This window comes from Rhinopithecus roxellana, chromosome 5 (assembly GCF_007565055.1).
Source record: "Rhinopithecus roxellana isolate Shanxi Qingling chromosome 5, ASM756505v1, whole genome shotgun sequence".
In the NCBI taxonomy this organism is placed as follows: domain Eukaryota; kingdom Metazoa; phylum Chordata; class Mammalia; order Primates; family Cercopithecidae; genus Rhinopithecus; species Rhinopithecus roxellana.
The window spans coordinates 36,435,730-36,455,425 of record NC_044553.1 but is presented as its reverse complement, the minus strand read 5'-3'; the positions used below and the strand labels follow the sequence as shown (position 1 = coordinate 36,455,425).

Below are 19,696 nucleotides of genomic sequence, written 5' to 3'. Positions count from 1 at the left end.
TGCTTTCCCCCACTATTCTTACAACCTTGGTAGCATCTCCAAGTAAAAACTTAACAGTGTTTAATAGATCGAGAATTAGTATGTGATACAGTCAATGATACTTTTACAACATTACCCAAAATGCAATATATATTATTTAGAGGAAAATTCAAAGAGATATAAGTATGTGCACACAGGTATTTATGATGTTTGTCATCATTCTAGACCTGCACTGTCCAGTATGGTAGCCACTAGCCATGTGTGGTTATTTAAATTAATTAAATTAAGTATAAGTGCTCATTAACCATATGTGACTATTGGACAATGCAAACGTCAAACATTTCCATCGTCACAGAAAGTACTATGAACAACACTGCCTTGAATAAGAAGAAAAGTTTAATTTACTCTATAGAACTTGATATGCCACCTAGGGATATCAGACAGCCAACACACACAGAACTGTATTTTACTTTGTCACGTGCAGCCTTCTAATTTTAGAAGTTTAGGGGCTTAAGAGTTTACATATTACCTTATTCATCCATCCAACAAAGTTACCAACTAAGTTACTTTCCCATCTAAATTCTTAAATTCTCCCTCTCATTTTGTTTTGGTTAGATTTTTTTTCTCCTTTCATTCTAGTTTTGGGTTATTCTGTGTTTTGTTTTGTTTATCATTTTTGCTTACAGAAAAATACTTTCAGCAACATGCAGCATTTTGATCCATACACATGGTTTCAACCCATAGAAAAAAGCTAGTCACTCTCTGTATAAGCCCAGAGGTCACTAGAGGTCAATGACTATTAGTAACTTACCTCTGTCTAAAAAGTCTGTGATTGCCTTTTTACAGTTAGAATATTTCTGATCACTGAATCTCTGCTTAATTCCCTTTGATGCTACCATATATCAAATACCTAAAATAACCTAATAACTCCTCTACTTGGCCCCCAGGGATTCCATAAAGGAACCAATTTCAGATTTTTAAAAATGCATTTAAAACTTAAGTAATAGAGTATAAACATAAAAATATTGGGAAGGCATAGTAAAATAAAGGATATACCAAGTATTTAAATTTTGCTCTCAGAAAAGAGAAAGACATTTTATTTTATTTTTAGATGGCTTACACTTGAAGCTATTCTAAACTTTGATGAGTAAATTGCTAGTTTATTCCTTTTATAAACTCTGCCAGTTAAGAGGGGAGGTTGAGTTTTAAAATGAAAATGAAAATAATAATTTTATAAGAACTTGATGAACAAAGGGGTTTTGTTTCACATGAATGAGTATGAGTATTGTAAGTATTGTCAGCCACCTTGAGCCAGAGACAATTTTAAAAATGCAATATCTGGCTATTTTTTCTTACCAAGTCAGTTTAAGTTCTAGTTAGGGATTTTCTTTTAATAAAATACACAAGATACAGACTACAAATCACCAACTTGTTATTAACACTAACTAGTGAATTAAATCAAAGACTTAAGTTGCTTTAGGTAATCAGGTTCCAGGGAGTAAGTTATATCATTTTTTAAAGCACAATTTGGGCTTTAGATTATAAACATGAGTCAACAGAAAAATAAGGGGGGAAATATGAATTCTCATTCTGGAGAGTTAGTAATAGCTTGGTTTGTTCAATTTAAGAGAAATGTGGTAAAGCCACATTTGTATCAAATAAGAGAAGAAAACTTCATTTTCAAATAGTTTAAGTGATTATCAAAGGCTGGGGTAAAAACCCTCTTGCTATAAATATTGTTGGTCAATAACATCAGGTGGAAAAGCCAAACCTTTTGAATGCTTGGAATTTAGGACTCAAAAGCAATACCTCAAGTAAATATTGATCAGATGATAATTTTGTGTTCTCCCAACCTACTCTCTTAGGAGGTGGACAGGCAAAGGAGAAAGTAAACAAAACCTACTCTATTACCATGCATTCGCCCCACAAAAATCACTTCTAACCTCTGTGAGGTGCTCTAAAATTTCAGAAAGTAGAAACCTATATTCTAGTTTAGAGCTAAAGTCCTGTTTATTGAAGGAAAAATGAAATTGGCTCCTTTTTATGGTTGCCTCACATGTATCTGTTTTCTGTTTTTTTAGTGATATATCAAATTTCAAAGTGGGAGTTCCAGAAATTCTATCTTTATATGAAGGACTTGGATATTCAATTAAGTTTCAAGCAGAGAGCTAGGGAACTTGTCTTGAACATGTATTTTGTAAAGCAAACCCAAAGTTTGTATATTTATTTGGAATAGCTTTGTGGAGGGTAGAGGGGTGAATGAAGCAACCCTTGGAGCTGTCTCTGTTAAAGGACATAAATTATAAAAATGCTGGAATTTCTATAAATCAACAACTTGTTTATCCAGCCTTATCAGGGAGTGAACTGTGGCCCATAATTAAATTTTCCAGATAACTAAAGCTGATCATTTGAAGTACTAAAACCTTTTATGTTAACCTTTTTTTTTTTTTTTTTTTTTTTTTTGAGACAGAGTTTCGCTCTTATCACCCAGGCTGGAGTACAATGGCGCAATCTCAGCTCACTGCAGCCTCTGCCTCCCAGGTTCAAGTGATTCTCCTGCCTCAGCCTCCCAAGTAGCTGGCACTACAGGCATTTGCCACCGTGCCCAGCTAATTTCTATATTTTTAGTAGAGACAGAGTTTCACCATGTTGGCCAGGCTGGTCTTGAACTCCTGACCTCAGGTGATCCACCCACCTCAGCCTCCCAAAGTGTTGGGATTACCGGCGTGAGCAACCATCCCTAGCCAATGTTATCCATTTTAATGGAAGTTTTCATTGAAGGTTATCAATACTTCTCTGACTTCTTAAACAATATAGCAAAAACTAATTAACTTTATGATAATAACTAGGCTTCTCAGGATGAAATCTATAACTCAGTTGTACCTAGATACTAATAAGAATACTTGTTCAGTAGAAAAAGAACAGTAAACATTTGCTGTTTGTTTTACCAAATACCTGTTACATACCAGCACTGGTACTAGTACAAGGGTGCTAAGCAATCCAATAGCAAAGACAGGAAGTAGGGTCATCAGTAATCTGTCCTATGCATAGAATGCTATAGTAGAATGGAAAAGCACCTTCATCCACTTTTAAACAACCCTGCACTAAAAGCACAGATCACTAAGCTATTACAGTCTTTATTCCTAAATTTTATAGTTCTTCTGTCTCCTATTTCAACACTGTTGTCACTTCTCATTATTACTAATTTCTTAATGGCAAAACACCATATCTCTACTTATTTTTGTGTCTCGATGCCTAATAAAATCCTGGCAATTTTGTTGAATTATTTTACTTGAATAAGTGTTAATGTTTTCAATTGCCCTGTTCCCTCAATTTCCTGAGTATATTACAAAACTGCTGCTAATGATGTATTAAATAGTGAAACTTACTAGAATTGCAATCCTATTTTACATATAATTCTAGGCCATTTAGAATCTGGGTAAGAGTCCAACAATGTTATTTCCTATAGAATAAGTCACATGGACTTATAAACTTAAAAAAAATTCTTTTTGATACATGGATGTTGGGTAAACTACAAATCTAACATTAAAATATTTTACGTATAGGCAAAGGTAAACATTAAACAGAATATAACTGCTTTAAGATCACATTAGGCCACATGCTAATAAGCTTATTTCAGTAATTTAGTTTTTAGTATTAAAAACTAAGTGAATTTTAGTGTATAAAGTAGGGGATTCTGGCCACAGCTTGCTGCCTAGCTTCCTTTTACTTGTTATACAATTAGCATTATGTACATAATGGGCATTTCACCTTAAGCCTGAGATGCTCAGAAACAACTCTGAGAATACTCCAAAGACTATCTCTAGGGCATACAAGGTAGACAGCAGAGCCTCCTGAAGCTTCATTCTGTTATCACTGAGGTCCAGGTCTGTTCAGCCCATGCACAGTGAATCAATCACTGTGACATGGGTTTTGCAAAAGAGAAAAGATTTACTGGCAAAGCTGCCAACCAAGGAGGCAGGAGAACAGCTCTCACATCCACTTCCCCTAAAATAAGGCTTAGGGATATTTCTGGGTTAGGGAAATGGGGTGGCCTAAGGTGTAGGGAAAGGTGATTGGCAATGGGGAAAATGAAGTAACAGGTTCATTCTGTGCAAGCATAGTCAGGATTCATAGCATTTTGTAGGATATATGTATAGAAAATCGAGTTAGCACAACCTGAGGGTAGAATTTTTGGCCCTCCAAGGTCAAAAGGCCACTGGTTGCGCACTTGCACAGGCCCAGCTCAAGGGTTGGTGGTCTCAACTAGTTTGAATTGGACAGGAGCTGGCCCAAGTTTCTGAAAAGCAACAGAAGTGTTGTTTTAGTGAACTATGAATGTTATCTATCAAGTAGCCAGTAAAGGTTAAGTTTTGCATTCAGCAGCATGGCTTTCAGCAGCATGGCTTTCAGCTTTATGGAAAAAGGAAAAGAAAAATAAAATAACAAAAAGCAAGTGACCAAAAGCAAGCAGGGTAGGCAGACCTGATCAAATTAACCTCTTGGTTTCAATTCTAGGACAATACTTTTGGCAAATAAGTATGAAATTTGCCCCTGGGCCATTCTTTTCCTGAGTCTCTCACAGGCACTCAGTCTCTCAAAGGCAACGTACTTCACTTCTAGAAGCTTCCATTTCTTCATTTCTAACATAATTAAATTTGATCCTACAATTTCTAAGACCCCTTGGTTTCTCCAATAATCTGTGATTATAAAGGGAGATGAAAAACCCCAGAGTCTTGAGTTGAGAAGGTCTTAGTTAGTTACATCCCAAGCACTGTTGTGAAGTCCCAGAAAAGGACTATGTTATTTGTACCCAAATAAATCTTCCATTCAGTGGCTAACCATGTAGTAGTGCATGGGAATATAGAGTATGAGGCCAATTCAGGTGGTGGAATTGAAAAACATATTGCCACATTCATCCCCAAGGAGTAGAATATAACCATTATTCATAATTTATAGGGTCTAAGTATTCTGTTTTTTTCTAATTGGGAAAAAAATTATGGTTTTAAGTGTCTAAAAAGAATAAAAGTTAAGATATTCATCAACACACATCAACAGATATCAACTGAAAACCATCACCACTGAGTTGTACAAGAAAATGCTAAGATTTCCGTGAACACCAACATCATATAGTCCAGAACTTCATTATACAGCACAAATGTACACCCATGACCAAATTTTACAATTAGAATGAGTTTATAAGGAACATATGTCTACCCAGTTCATTTCAATAAAGTCATATGTTCAAAATTAACACTTTAAAAGAAATAAAATGGTCAGGCGCGGTGGCTCACGCCTGTAATCCCAGTACTTTGGGAGGCCGAGGCGGGCGGATCACGAGGTCAGGAGATTAAGACCATCCTGACTAACACAGTGAAAGCCCATCTCTACGAAAAATACAAAAAATTAGCCGGGCGTGGTGGCAGGCGCCTGTAGTCCCAGTTACTTGGGAGGCTGAGGCAGGAGAATGGTGTGAACCCGGGAGGCGGAGCTTGCAGTGAGCGGAGATCGCGCCACTGCACTCCAGCCTGGGCTACAGAGTGAGACTGTCTCAAAAAAAAAAAAAAAGAAAACATAATTCTTGGTTTCAATACCAATAGTATATAATAAATGTACAAGTCAAAGAAAATCCAAAATTTGTTCAAAGTGACAACTATATCACCTCCCTCACAAATAATCATGGAAGCGATACTCAAGAGAACACAGTAACTTTGTAGAAAAATAAAATCTTTGAAGTTCTAACAGGCACCTGAGGAAGAAATTAAATAGTAGCAGGTAATAGCTACATGCAAATAAGTTTAAGCAGCTCAACACCATTTATACTTTAGAAGAAGAGTATCATTGGTTGTATTAATCATTCTACAAGAAGAATGATATTCAATTTTCTGCAACTTTTACTCAGAAAAGATTTTAGACGTTCAATCACTTGATGTAGCAGGAGGGAGTAAGGCGGGCATTGAAAGTAACTTGATACCTTCAAGTTTCAGTCATTTCAGGAAGATTGCTGAACCTTTTATTTGAAGGCTGCCAGACTCCTTCACAGTCTGTGACAGCCAAAGTGAGGAAAAACAATAAAGATGGAAACCTGGCACGACTGAGACTGCAGACTTCTTGTTTATGTAATGAATAGGACCACCACCTCTATTTTCAATCATGTGTATCACTCCAAGTCCTAGCTAAGCAAGACCAGGGCTATCTTTCCTTCGAATTCAGAGGGATTTCAGATAAAAGATTTACAGTCTTCCTTTGCTAGGCCCTTGTGGGGAAAGTGTCATATTGGAACACACAATTGGGGATGAGAGGAGAAATTGGTGATTTCACATAAAGAAACACAACAAAGTTTGTACTATGCTATATTATCAGGGAAATAGAGCACCTTAGGTATGTACACTCACTGCAACCTTTTGCAAACATTAAAATAATTATTATAAAACTTGAATGCATAAAGAAATCATGATAGTATGTTGGGTAAAGAAAGCAACCATACCGTTATAACAATATTGTAAAATATGTATTTGTATGTAACAGATGGAAAGACACAGAAAAATGAAAATAATTTTTATTTTTTGGAGAATGGGATTATGGTAATTTTCTTTTGATTACATTAATGCTTCTATAATATTCTTTGTACAATCATATTTTTAAGTCATGCTAAAACATTCAATATGAGATTTCATAAGGTTTAGTTCTTCCCTGCTTCAATTATTTAAAATGAGGCTTCCACTACTTTCCTTTTAGATTTGAGAACTAGTGTGTTAATATTGAATGTTTATTAAATGATAAAAAATATTACTATGCAGAATGAAATCTCAAAGCCAAAATTTGAAAGTAACCTGGATTCAGCCTAAGGATGTTTTATTTTTAAATAATACCATGCAGAATTGATTCATATCAGGAAAACTGTAGTTCATATGGACACCTATTCCAGCAATGTCATTTAGGAAATTCCTGAATACAGGGTAATTTGTGTAGTGTGATCAGATCTCATGGATATCATGTGATACCTGAAGACAATGCTATCTTTCAGACTGTAGGTTGCCAGAACAATAAGTTGAAAGCAGGAAATTCCAGTGGATAAACTGGCCATTCAGTTAGTTACCATTTGAATATACATACATCACTATTACATTTCTCTTCTGGAGTAAAGTGAGTTGCCCTCAGGAACACAGTGGAAACAAATCTTATCCCAAAATGAGGCCTTAACTGGGTAGAAACTTCCTAGGATGGCCTCTGCCAGGCAACAAATAAAATTGTATTGGGTAGAGCTATTTTCATGTAAGTGAAAATACAGTCACTCTTCCATCTTGCTCAACAGCCTTAACCACAGGCACTGGAGTGTGTTGAAAGTCAACACAAAGAAACTCCTAAATCAATTCAGGAAATGAAGTAAGAGATACACATCTTAGGAAATCAGTCAGAGCTTCTGGAATTGAAAAACTCAATTAAAATTTTCAAAACACAGTTGAAAGTTTTATCAATCGACTGTGCCAAGCAGAAGAAAAAATTTCAGAGCTTAAAGACCAGTCTTTTAAAATAACCAAATCTGACACAAAATTTAAAAAAAAAAAAAAACAAGAATTAAGAAAAATGAACAAAATCTTTGAGAAATACAGGATTATGTAAAGTGACCAAACCTATAAATTACTGGCATTCCTGAGACAGGAGAAAAAGTATACAACACAGAAAACATATTTGAAGGAATAATTCAAAAAGTGTCCCTAGTCTTGTTATCTTGTTAGAGATGTAGACAACCAGATTCAAGAAATCCAGAGAACACCTGCGAGATACTATACAAAATGAACATCACGAAAGCACATACTCACCAGACTTTCCAAGATCAGTGCTAAAGAAAAAATCTTAAAAATCTTAAAAGCAGATAGAGAAAAAAGCCAGATCTTGTAAAAAGGGAACACCTTCAAACCATAGCAGACTTCTCAGCAGAAACTTATAAGCCAGGAGAGATTGGGGGCCTATTTTCAGAATTCTTAAAGAAAAGAAATTCCAACCAAGAATTTCATATTCCACCAAACTAAGCTTCATAAGCAAAGGAGAAATAAAATCTTTTCTAGACAAGCAAGCACTAAGGGAATCCATTGCCACTAGACCCGTCTCATAAGAGATCTTTAAGGGAATTCTAAAAGAGAAAACAAAAGAAGGATACCTTCTACCACAGAAACACCCTTGAATATATAGACCACAGATACTATAAACCAGTGACACAGTAGAAACTACAAAGCAACCAGCTAACAACTTCACGATAGCACCAAAGCCTCACATATTAATTATTACCTTGAATACAAATAGTCTAAATGCTCCGTTGAAAAGGCACAGAGTTGCAAGGTGGATAAAAGAACAAGATCAGTCCATCTGCTGTCTTCAAGAGACCCTTTTTACATGTAACAACACCCACCCGTAGGCTCACATTAAAGGATTGGAGAGAGTTCTGTCACACAAAAGGAAAACAAAAAAGAGCAGGAGTCACTATTCTTATACCAGATAAAACAGACTTTAAACCAACAACAGTCAAAAAAAGACAAAGGGGCCGGGTGCGGTGGCTCAAGCCTGTAATCCCAGCACTCTGGGAGGCCGAGACGGGCGGATCACGAGGTCAGGAGATCGAGACCATCCTGGCTAACACGGTGAAACCCCGTCTCTACTAAAAATACAAAAAAACTAGCTGGGCGAGGTGGCGGGCGCCTGTAGTCCCAGCTACTCGGGAGGCTGAGGCAGGAGAATGGCATACACCCGGGAGGCGGAGCTTGCAGTGAGCTGAGATCCGGCCACTGCACTCTAGCCCAGGCGACAGAGCAAGACTCTGTCTCAAAAAAAAAAAAAAAAAAAAAAAAAAAGACAAAGGGTATTACATAATGATAGAGGGTTCAATTCAACAAGGAGACTTAACTATCCTAAATATAAATGCACACAACATTGGAGCACCCAGATTCATAAAACAACTACTTTTAGACATACCAAAAGAAATAGCCACACAATAATGGGGCGGGGGAACTTCAACACCCTACTGACAATCTAAGGCAGATCATCCAGGCAGAACCCAACAAAAAAACTCAGGACATGATTCAGGCACTTAACCAATAGGACATAAGAGATACCTACAAAATACTTCACCCATCCACCACAGAATATACATTGCTATCATCTGCACACAGAACATACTCTAATATCAACCACAAGCTCGGCCATAAAGCAAGTTTTGATAAATTCAAAAAAACCAAACTCTTACCAACCATATTCTTGAAATAGAAATAGGTGTCAATACCAAAAAGATTTCCCAAGACCACACAATTGAATGAAAATCAAACAAATTGTCCCTGCATGACTTTGGGGTAAGCAATGAAATTAAGGCAGAAAGGAAAAAAATATTTAAAAGAAATGAAAACAGAACCACAACATACCAAAATTTTGGGGATGCAGCAAAAACCACATTAAGACAAAAGTTTATAGCATTAATGCTTACCTCAAAAAGTTAGAAAGATCTCAGCCAGACACAGGGGCTCAAACATGTAATCCCAGTACTTTGGGAGGTTGAGGTGAGCAAATCACTTGAGCTCAAGAGTTTGAAACCCGCCTGGGCAACATGATGAAATTCCATCTCTACTGAAAACACAAAAAATAGCCAGGCATGGTGGCACACACCTGTAATCACAGCTACATCTAACCCAGGAGGTGCAAGATCTCTACAAGGAAAACTACAAAACACTGTGGAAAGAAATCATAGGTGACACAAACAAATGGAAAAACATCCTATGCTCATGGGGTGGAAGAATCAATACTGTTAAACTTGCCATACTACCCAAAGCAATTTACAGATTCCATGCTATTTCTATCCAATTACCAATGTAATTTTTCACAGAATTAGAAAAAACTATTCTAAAATTCACATAAAACCAAAAAAGCCCAAATAGAAAAAAAAAAAAAAAAAAATCCTAAGCAAAAAGAACAAAGCTGGAGACATCACATTACTCAACTTCAAACTATACAATAAGGCTACAGTAACCCAAACAGCATGATACTGGTACAAGAACAGACACAAAGACTGATGGAACAGAATAGAGAACTCAGAAATAAAGTCACACACCTACAATGTGATCTCCAAAAAAGTCAACAAAAATAAGCAATGGGGAAAGGACTCCCTACTCAATAAATGGTACTGGGATAGCTGGCCACCCATCTGCCAAAGATTGGAACTGGATCCTTTCCTTTCATCATATACAAAAATTAACTCAAAATGGATTAAATATTTAAATGTAAGACTTCATACTATAAGAATCCCAGAAGAAAACCTAGAAAACACCATTCTGTACATTGGCATAGAGAAATAATCTGTGACTAAGTCCTCAAAGGCAAATGCAACAAAAACAAAAATTGACAAGTGGGACCTAATTAAAGAGCTTCTGCACAGTAAGATAAAACATCAACATAGTCAATAAACAATCTACAGAATGGGAGAAAATATTCACAAACTATGCATCCAACAAAGGTCTTATATCCAGAATCTAAAAGGAACCTAAAGAACTGAACAAACAAATAATAAATAGCCCCATTAAAAAGTGGGCAAGGATTTTGCTGGCAAGATGGCCAAATAGGAACAGCCCAGTCTGCAGCTTTCAGCGAGATTGACCCAGAAGGCAGGTGATTTCTGTATTTCCAACTGAGGTACCTGGTTCATCTCATTGGCACTGGTTGGACAGTAAGTGCAGCCCAAGGAGAGCGAGGCAAAGCAGGGTGGGGCATTGCCCCACCCAAGAAGCGCAAGGGGTTCGGGGAACTCCCTCTCCCACCCAAGGGAAGCCATTAGGGACTGTACCGTGTACTCCAGCCCAGATACTGCGCTTTTCTCATGGTCTTTGCAACCTGCAAACCAGGAGATTCCCTCCGGTGCCTACACTACCAGGGCCCTGGGTTTCCAGCACAAAACTGGGCGGCTGTTTGGACAGACACCAAGCTAGCCACAGGAGTTTTCTTTCATACCCCAGTGGCACCTCGAACACCAGTGAGACAGAACCATTCACTCCCCTGGAAAGGGGGCTGAAGCCACAGAGGTCCCGCCCCCACGGAGCCCAGCAAGTTAAGATCCACTGGCTTGAAATTCTTGTACCAGCACAGCAGTCTGGGACCCTCAAGCTTGGTGCCGGGAGGGGCGTCCACCATTGCTGAGGCTTGAGTAGGCAGTTTTACCCTCACAGTGTAAACAAAGCCTCTGGGAAGTTCGAACTGGGTGGAGCCCACTGCAGCTCAGCAAGGCTGCCGCTGCCTCTAGATTCCTTCCTCTATGGGCAGGGCATTTCTGAAAAAAAGGCACCAGCCTCAGTCAGGGACTTACAGATAAAACCCTCACCTACCTGGGACAGAGCACCTGGGGGAAGGGGCGGTTGTGGGCACAGCTTCAGCAGACCTCAATGTCCATACCTGGTAGCTCTGAAGAGAGCAGGGGATCTCCCAGCACAGCATTAGAGCTCTGATAAGGGACAGCCTGCCTCCCTCAAGTGGGTCCCTGACCCCTGTGCATCCTGACTTGAGAAGCACCTCCCAGTAGGGGCCAACAGACACCTCCTACAGATGTGTCTTCCTTTTCTCAGCACCACATTCTTCCTTCTTCTCAGCACCACATTGCACTTATTCTAAAATTAACCCCATATTGGAAGTAAAACACTCCTCAGCAAATGCAAAAGAATGGTAATCATAACAAACAGTCTCTCTGACCACAGTGCAATCAAATCAGAACTCAGGATTAAGAAACTCACCAGAGCTGGCTGGCATCTGGCAGGTGCCCCTCTGGGACAAAGCTTCCAGAGGAAGGAACAGGCAGCAATCTTTACTGTTGTGCAGCCTCTGCCAGTGATACCCAGGCAAACAGAGTCTGGGGCGGACCTCCAGCAAACTCCAGCATACCTGCAGGAGAGGGACCTAATTGTTAGAAGGAAAACTAACAAACAGAAAGGAATAATATCAACATCAACACAAAGGATGTCCACTCAGAGACCCCATCCAAAGGTCACCAACTTCAAAGGCCAAAGGTAGATAAATTCATGAAGATGAGGAGAAACCAGTGCAAAAAGACTGAAAATTCCAAAAACCAGAACACCTCTTCTCTGGCAAAGAACCACAGCTCCTTGCCAGCAAGGGAACAAAACTGGACGGAGAATAAGTTTGATAAACTGACAGAAGTGGGCTTCAGAAGGTGGGTAATAACAAACTCCTATGAGCTAAAGGAGTATGTTCTGATCCAATGCAAGCAAGCTAAGAACCTTGAAAAAAGGTTAGATGAATTGCTAACTAGAATAACCAGTTTAGAGAAGAACATAAATGACCTGACGGAGCTGAAAAACACACCAAGAGAACTTCGTGAAACATACACAAGTATCAATAGCCGAATCGATCAAGTGGAAGAAAGGATATCAGAAACTGAAGGTCAACTCAATGAAATAAAGCAAGAAGACAAGATTAGAGAAAAAAGAGTGAAAAGAAACGAACAAAGCCTCCAACAAATATGTGACTATGTGAAAAGACCAAACATTTGATTGGTGTACCTGAAAGTGAATGGAACGAAGTTGGAAAACACTCTTCAGGATATTATCCAGGAGAATATCCCCAACCTAGCAAGGCAGCCCAACATTCAAATTCAGGAAATACAGAGAATGCCACAAAGATATTCCTTGAGAATAGCAACCACAAGACACATAATTCTCAGATCACCAAGGTTGAAATGAAGGAAAAGATGTTAAGGTCAGCCAGAGAGAAAGGTCAGGTTACTCACAAAGGGAAACCCACCAGACTAACGGTGAATCTCTCGGCAGGAACCTTGCTAGCCAGAAGAGATTGGCGGCCAATATTCAACATTTTTAAAGAAAAGAATTTTCAAACCAGAATTTCATATCCAGCCAAACTAAGCTTCATAAGTGAAGGAGAAATAAAATCCTTTACAGACAAGGAAATGCCGAGAGATTTTGTCACCATCAGGCCTGCCCCACAAGAGCTCCTGAAGGAAGCACTAAACGTGGAAAGGAATAACCGGTACCAGCCACTGCAGAAACATGCCAAATTGTAAAGACCATCAATGCTATGAAGAAACTACATCAATTAGTGGGCAAAACAACCAGATAGAATCATAATGGCAGGATCAAATTCACACATAACAATATTAACCTTAAATGTAAATGGACTAAATACCCCAATTAAAAGACACAAAATACTGTCAAATTGGATAAAGAGTCAAGACCCATCAGTGTGCTATATTTAGGAGACCCATCTCATGTGCAAAGACACACATAGGCTCAAAATAAAGGGATGGAGGAATATTTACCAAGCAAATGGAAAGTAAAAAAAAAAAAAAGCAGAGGTTGCAATCCTAGTCTCTCATAAAACAGACTTTAAACCAACAAAGATCAAGAGAGACAAAGAAGGGCATTACTTAATAGTAAAGGGATCAGTGCATCAAGATGAGCTAACTATCCTAAATACATATGCACCCAATACAGGAGGACCCAGATTCATAAAGCAAGTCCTTAGAGACCTACAAAAAGACTTAGACTCCCTCAAAATAATAGTGGGAGACTTTAACACCCCACTGTCAATATTAGATCAACAAGTCAAAAAATTAACAAGGATATCCAGGACTTGAACTCAGCTCTGGACCAAGCAGACCTAATAGACATCTACAGAACCCTCCACCCCAAATCAACAGAATATACATTCTTCCTTCTTCTCAGCACCACATCGCACTTATTCTAAAATTGACCACATAATTGGAAGTAAAACACTCCTCATCAAATGCAAAAGAATGGTAATCATAACAAACAGTCTCTCAGACCACAGTGCAATCAAATCAGAACTCAGGATTAAGAAACTCACTCAAAACTGCACAACTACATGGAAACTGCTCAACTACATGGAAACAGGAACAACCTGCTCCTGAATGACTACTGGGTAAATAACGAAATGAAGGCAGCAATAAAGATGTTCTTTGAAACCAATAAGAACAAAGACACAATGTACCAGAATCTCTGGGACAGATTTAAAGCAGTGTGTAGAGGGAAATGTATAGCACTAAATGCCCACAAGAGAAAGCAGGAAAGATCTAAAATCAACACCCTAACATCACAATTGAAAGAACTAGAGAAGCAAGAGCAAACAACTTCAAAAGCTAGCAGAAGGCAAGAAATAACTAAGATCAGAGCAGAACTGAAAAAGAGATACGAAACCCCTTCAAAAAATCCATGATTCTAGGAGCTGGTTTTTTGAAAAGATCAATAAAATAGATAGACCACTAGCCAGACTAAAAGAAAAAAAAGAGAAGAATCAAATAGATGCAATAAAAAATGGTAAAGGGGATATCACCACTGATCCCACAGAAATACAAGCTACCGTCAGAGAATACTATAAACATCTCTACACAAATCAACTAGAAAATCTAGAAGAAATGGATAAATTATTGGACACATACACCCTCTCAAGACTAAACCAGGAAGAAGTTGAATCCCTAAATAGAGCAATAACAAGTTCTGAAGTTAAGGTAGCAATTAATAGCCTACCAGCCAAAAAAGTCCAGGACCAGATGGATTCACAGCTGAATTCTACCAGAAGTACAAAGAGGAGCTGGTACCATTTCTCCTGAAACTATTCTAAGCAATAAAAAAAGAGGGAATCCTCCCTAACTCATTTTATGAGGCCAGCATCATCCTGATACCAAAACGTGGCAGTGACACAACAAAAAAAGAAAATTTCAGGCCATTATCCCTGATGAACATCGATGCAAAAATCCTCAATAAAATACTGGCAAACAGAATCCAGCAGCACATCAAAAAGCTTATCCACCACGATCAAGTCGGCTTCATTCTTGGGATGCAAACCTGGTTCAACATATGCCAATCAATAAACATAATCCATCACATAAACAGAACCAGCGACAAAAACCACATGATTATCTCAATAGATGCAGAAAAGGCCTTTGACAAAATTCAACAGCCCTTCATGCTAAAAACTCTCAATAAACTAGGCATTGATGGAACATATCTCAAAATAATAAGAGCTATTTATGACAAACTCACAGCTAATATCATACTGAATGGGCAAAAATTGGAAGCATTCCCTTGGAAAACCAGCACAAGATAAGGCTGCCCTCTCTCACCACTCCTATTCAACATAGTATTGGAAGTTCTGTCCAGGGCAACCAGGCAAGAGAAGCAAATAAAGCGTATTCAATTAGGAAATGAAGAAATCAAATTGTCTCTGTTTGCAGATGACATGACTGTATATTTAGAAAACACCATCATCTCAGCCCAAAATCTCCTCAAATTAATAAGCAACTTCAGCAAAGTCTCAGGATACAAAATCAATGTGCAAAAATTACAAGCATTTCTATACACCAATAACAGACAAACAGAGAGCCAAATCATGAGTGAACTCCCATTCACAATTGCTACAAAGGGAATAAAATACCTAAGAATCCAACTTACAAGGGATGTGAAGGACCTCTTCAAGGAGAACTACAAACCATTGCTCAATGAAATAAAAGATGACACAAACAAATGGAAAAACTTTCCATGCTTATGGATAGGAAGAATCAATATCATGAAAATGTCCATACTGCCCAAAGTAACTTATAGATTCAGTGCTATCCCCATCAAGCTACCATTAACTTTCTTCACATAATTGGAATAAAAGGACTTTAAATTTCATATGGAACCTAAAAAGAGCCCACATAGCCAAGACAATCCTAAGCAAAAAGAACAAATCTGGAGGCATCACACTACCTGACTTCAAACTATACTACAAGGCACAGTAACCAAAATAGCATGGCATTGGTACCAAAACAGATATATAGACCAATGGAACAGAACAGAGGCCTAAGAAATAATGCCACACATCTACGACCATCTGATCTTTGACAAATGTGATAAAACAAGCAATGGAGAAAGGAGTCCCTATTTAATAAATGGTGTTGAGAAAACTGGCTAGCTATATGCAGAAAGCTGAAACTGGATCCCTTCCTTACACCTTATATAAAAATTAACTCAAGATGGATTAAAGACTTAAATGTAAGACCTAAAACCATAGGCAATACCATTCAGGACATAGGCATGGAAGGCTTCATGACTAAAACACCAACAGCAATGGCAATGAAAGCCAAAATTGATAAATGGGATCTGATTAAACTAAAGAGCTTTTGCACAGCAAAAGAAACTGTCAGCAGAGTGAACAGGCAACCTACAGAATGGGAGATTTTTGCAATCTATCCATCCGACAAAGGGCTAATATCCAGAATCCATAAGGAACTTAAACAAATTTACAAGAAGAAAACAGCCCCATGAAAAAGTGGGCAAAAGATAACAACAGATACTTCTCAAAAGAAGACATTTATGCAGCCAACAAACATATGAAAAAAAGCTCATCATCACTGGTCATTAGAGAAATGCAAATCAAAACTACAATGAGATACCATCTCACGCCAGTTAGAATAGTGATCATCAAAAAGTCAGGAAACAACAGATGCTGGAGAGGATGTGGAGAAATAGGAACACTTTTACACTGTTGGTGGTAGTGTAAATTAGTTCGACCATTATGGAAGACAATGTGGCGATTCCTCAAGGATCTAGAACTAGAAATGCCATTTGACCCAGCAATCCCATTACTGGGTCTATACCCAAAGGATTCTAAATCATTCTACTGTAAAGACACATGCACACATATGTTTATTGCAGCACTGTTCACAATAGCAAAGACTTGGAACCAACTCAAATGCCCATCAATGATTGACTGGATAAAGAAAATGTGGCACATATATGCCATGGAATACTATGCAGCCATAAAAAGATGAGTTCATGTTCTTTGCAGGGACATGGATGAAGCTGGAAACCATCATTCTCAGCAAACTAACACAAGAACAGAAAAACCAAACACCACATGTTCTCACTCATAAGTGGGAGGTGAACAATGAGAACACATGGACACAGGGAGGGGAACATCACACACCAGGGCCTCTCGGGGGAGTGGGGCTATGGGAGAGATAGCATTAGGAGAAATACCTAATGTAGATGATGGGTTGATGGGTGCAGCAAACTACCATGACACGTGTATACCTATGTAGCAAACCTACATGTTCTGCACATGTATCCCAGAACTTAAAGTATAATACTAAAAAAAAAAAAAAGAAAAGTGGGCAAATGATATGAACAGGCACTTTTCAAACAAAGACATGCAAGTGTCCAACAAACATATGCAAATATGCTTAGCATCACTCATTGCCAGAGAAATGCAAATGAAAACCACAATGAGATATCATCTTACTCCAGTCAGGATGACTATTATTCAAAAGTCAAAAAACAACAGATGCTGATGGGCTGCAGAGAAAAGGAATGCTTATACATTGTTGGTGGGAACGTAAATTAGTTCAGGCACTGTCAAAAGTAGTTGGAGATTTCTCAAAGAACTTAAAACAGAACTACCATTCAACCCAGCAGTCCCATTACTGAGTATATACTCAAAAGAAAAATAAATTATTCTACCAAAAAGACACGTACTCATATATTCATTGCAGCACTATTCACAATAGCAAAGACATGGAATCAACGTAGATCCCCACCAATGGCAGACTGGATAAAGGAAATGTAATACATATACACCATGGAATTCTACATGTTCATAAATAAAGGAAGAACTCATTTCCTTTGCAGCAACATGAATGCAGATGGAGGCCATTATCCTAAGTAAATAACACAGGAGCAGAAAACCAAATACCACATGTTCTCACTATAAGTGGGAGCTAAATATTGGGTACTCATGGACATAAAGGTGTCAACAGTAGACACTGCATACTATAAGAGAAGGGAAGGGAGGGGAGCAAGTGTTGAAAAACTATCGTGTTCTCTGTGCACTACCTGGGTGACAGGATCATTCGTACCCCAAACCTCAACATCATGAAATATACCCATGCACCAAACCTGCACATGTACCTCCTGAATCTAAAATAAAAGTTGAAACTATTTTTTAAAAAGTACTTACCAAGCGAAAAATAAATTATTCAAATAAATGAATAAAATACTTAGTGAAAAATACATAAAATGAGCATCAGCAACAGCCTTGAAACAGAAAATAAAGTTTTTTTAAAAATGGGCAAACTACATTCAGAGAAAGAGGTAATACTGAAGTTTCACAATGCGAGCAGGGCTGTAAGAGGACAGTTCATCCCCTATATCTTAGTGATGGCAGAAGTTTAAGAGCTCCTAGTGTTAACACCGAGGCTAAGGTCCTCATTTAACACAAGCGAAGGAGCTTGTCTCCTTGCTAATATTGGCCAATACTGGTCAATTGCCACTTTAAAAGGGAAGTGGCTGCTTTGCCAGATCAGGCATGGGTTAAGGCCAAGGTTAGGACATATCCACAGGCTGTACCAGAAACAGACAGGACAGAGGAAACCAGCTTCTTTAGTAGCATACTTGGACATTCTGATTACCACCTTTCTTCTGGGCAGAGAGCAGAAACCAGGCTAAGGCAGCCACACATGCTGCCAGTTACCCCCAAAGCCTCTTAGAAGTAAAGAGTCTTTAAGGTTCTCAGTATATGTGAAAATGAAAGCTGGGTGTTGTGGCTCATGCCTATAATCCAAATATTTTGGGAGGCCAAGGCAGGAGAATTGCTTGAGCCCAGGAGTTTGAAGTGAAAGACCAGTCTGGGCAAGAGAGCAGATCCTGTCTACAAGTACTTAGGAAGCTGAGGCAGGAGGATTCCTTTGAGCCCAGGAGTTTGAGGCCACAGTAAACTATGATCATGCTACCACACTCCAGCCTGGGTGACAAAGCAAGACCTGTCTCAAAAATAAATAAATAAGAAAAAAATGAATTTTGGTACATTTTTAATATTTTGGTGATTTTTAGTATTTACATTTAACAAGTTGCTGCTTTTAAAACAAAGACACACAAAAGGTAAGGTAATTACAGGATTTATGAAACTATTAAATCATAGTGCCCTATGGTTGCTATGGTTGAGATAATGGGAGAAGTTTAAAGTGGTGTTGCCTTCTTTCAGTCCTCTGGGTGTAACTCCAGACATAATATTCGTGATTATACTTGAGACTCTTCATTACTGAAAAGTGAAGGTCACACAGTCCCCTTGGTCCCTCTGTGAAGGGTACTATTTACTTCCCAAATGTTCCTAATTGAAAATCATTCCTTAATAATAAGCCTAGCACACTACCTGCTCCAACATACCGTGATGTTATAAAGGAGGCAAAAAGACAATTTGCAAGGAACCAAAAGGATTTTAGGATGTAAGTTGATGCTATACTATTGTTAAATATAATACTTTTTTAGAGCTGGAAACAGAAATAATCTAAACTAAGTTCCTTATGTTAATCATGAGAGTCATGTCTGAGCATCTTACAGACTCAGAGATTCTTTTCAGGTAAGTGTCAAGGGTGTATGTTGTGACCATGGAACCATGGCAAGTGAGAGGGACAGAAGAAAGGAAAGCTTTGCTTGGTGTGACTGGAGGGGTGCACCCCAACAGAAAGAGGCAAGAGCTCCAGGGAATGGAGATTGGCGTATCATCCATTTACAAAGATAATCCCTGGAAGACTAGCAGAAAAGTTCCCTGCAGTAGAAGGAATTCCCTGGAGCTGGGGTGGCAGCCGGGCTAGTGTCAAGCAAGGAAATCAAGACAGCAAAGTCCTTCCTGAAATGTTTTCTTGGGGGAACGTTTTCAG

General features: G+C 38.4%; 2 protein-coding genes across 6 annotated transcripts in view; one reads left to right on the top strand and one right to left on the bottom strand.

The window, feature by feature from the left end:
- The window catches only part of GALK2 (galactokinase 2), a 224,419-nt gene that overhangs the window by 20,093 nt on the left and 184,630 nt on the right, over nt 1-19,696 (bottom strand). For 2 of the 3 annotated variants that reach the window (XM_030931651.1, XM_030931648.1), the window contains exon 10: nt 11,742-11,889. The exons of the other annotated variant lie outside the window; for it this stretch is intronic. In XM_030931651.1, the coding sequence (XP_030787511.1) occupies nt 11,742-11,889 (148 nt within the window). The remainder of the gene's footprint in view (nt 1-11,741; nt 11,890-19,696) is intronic. 3 annotated transcript variants of the gene reach the window in all.
- The window catches only part of FAM227B (family with sequence similarity 227 member B), a 307,689-nt gene that overhangs the window by 281,479 nt on the left and 6,514 nt on the right, over nt 1-19,696 (top strand). The window contains exon 14 of one of the 3 annotated variants that reach the window (XM_010356628.2): nt 19,184-19,261. The exons of the other annotated variants lie outside the window; for them this stretch is intronic. Within the exon in view, the coding sequence (XP_010354930.1) occupies nt 19,184-19,261 (78 nt within the window). The remainder of the gene's footprint in view (nt 1-19,183; nt 19,262-19,696) is intronic. 3 annotated transcript variants of the gene reach the window in all.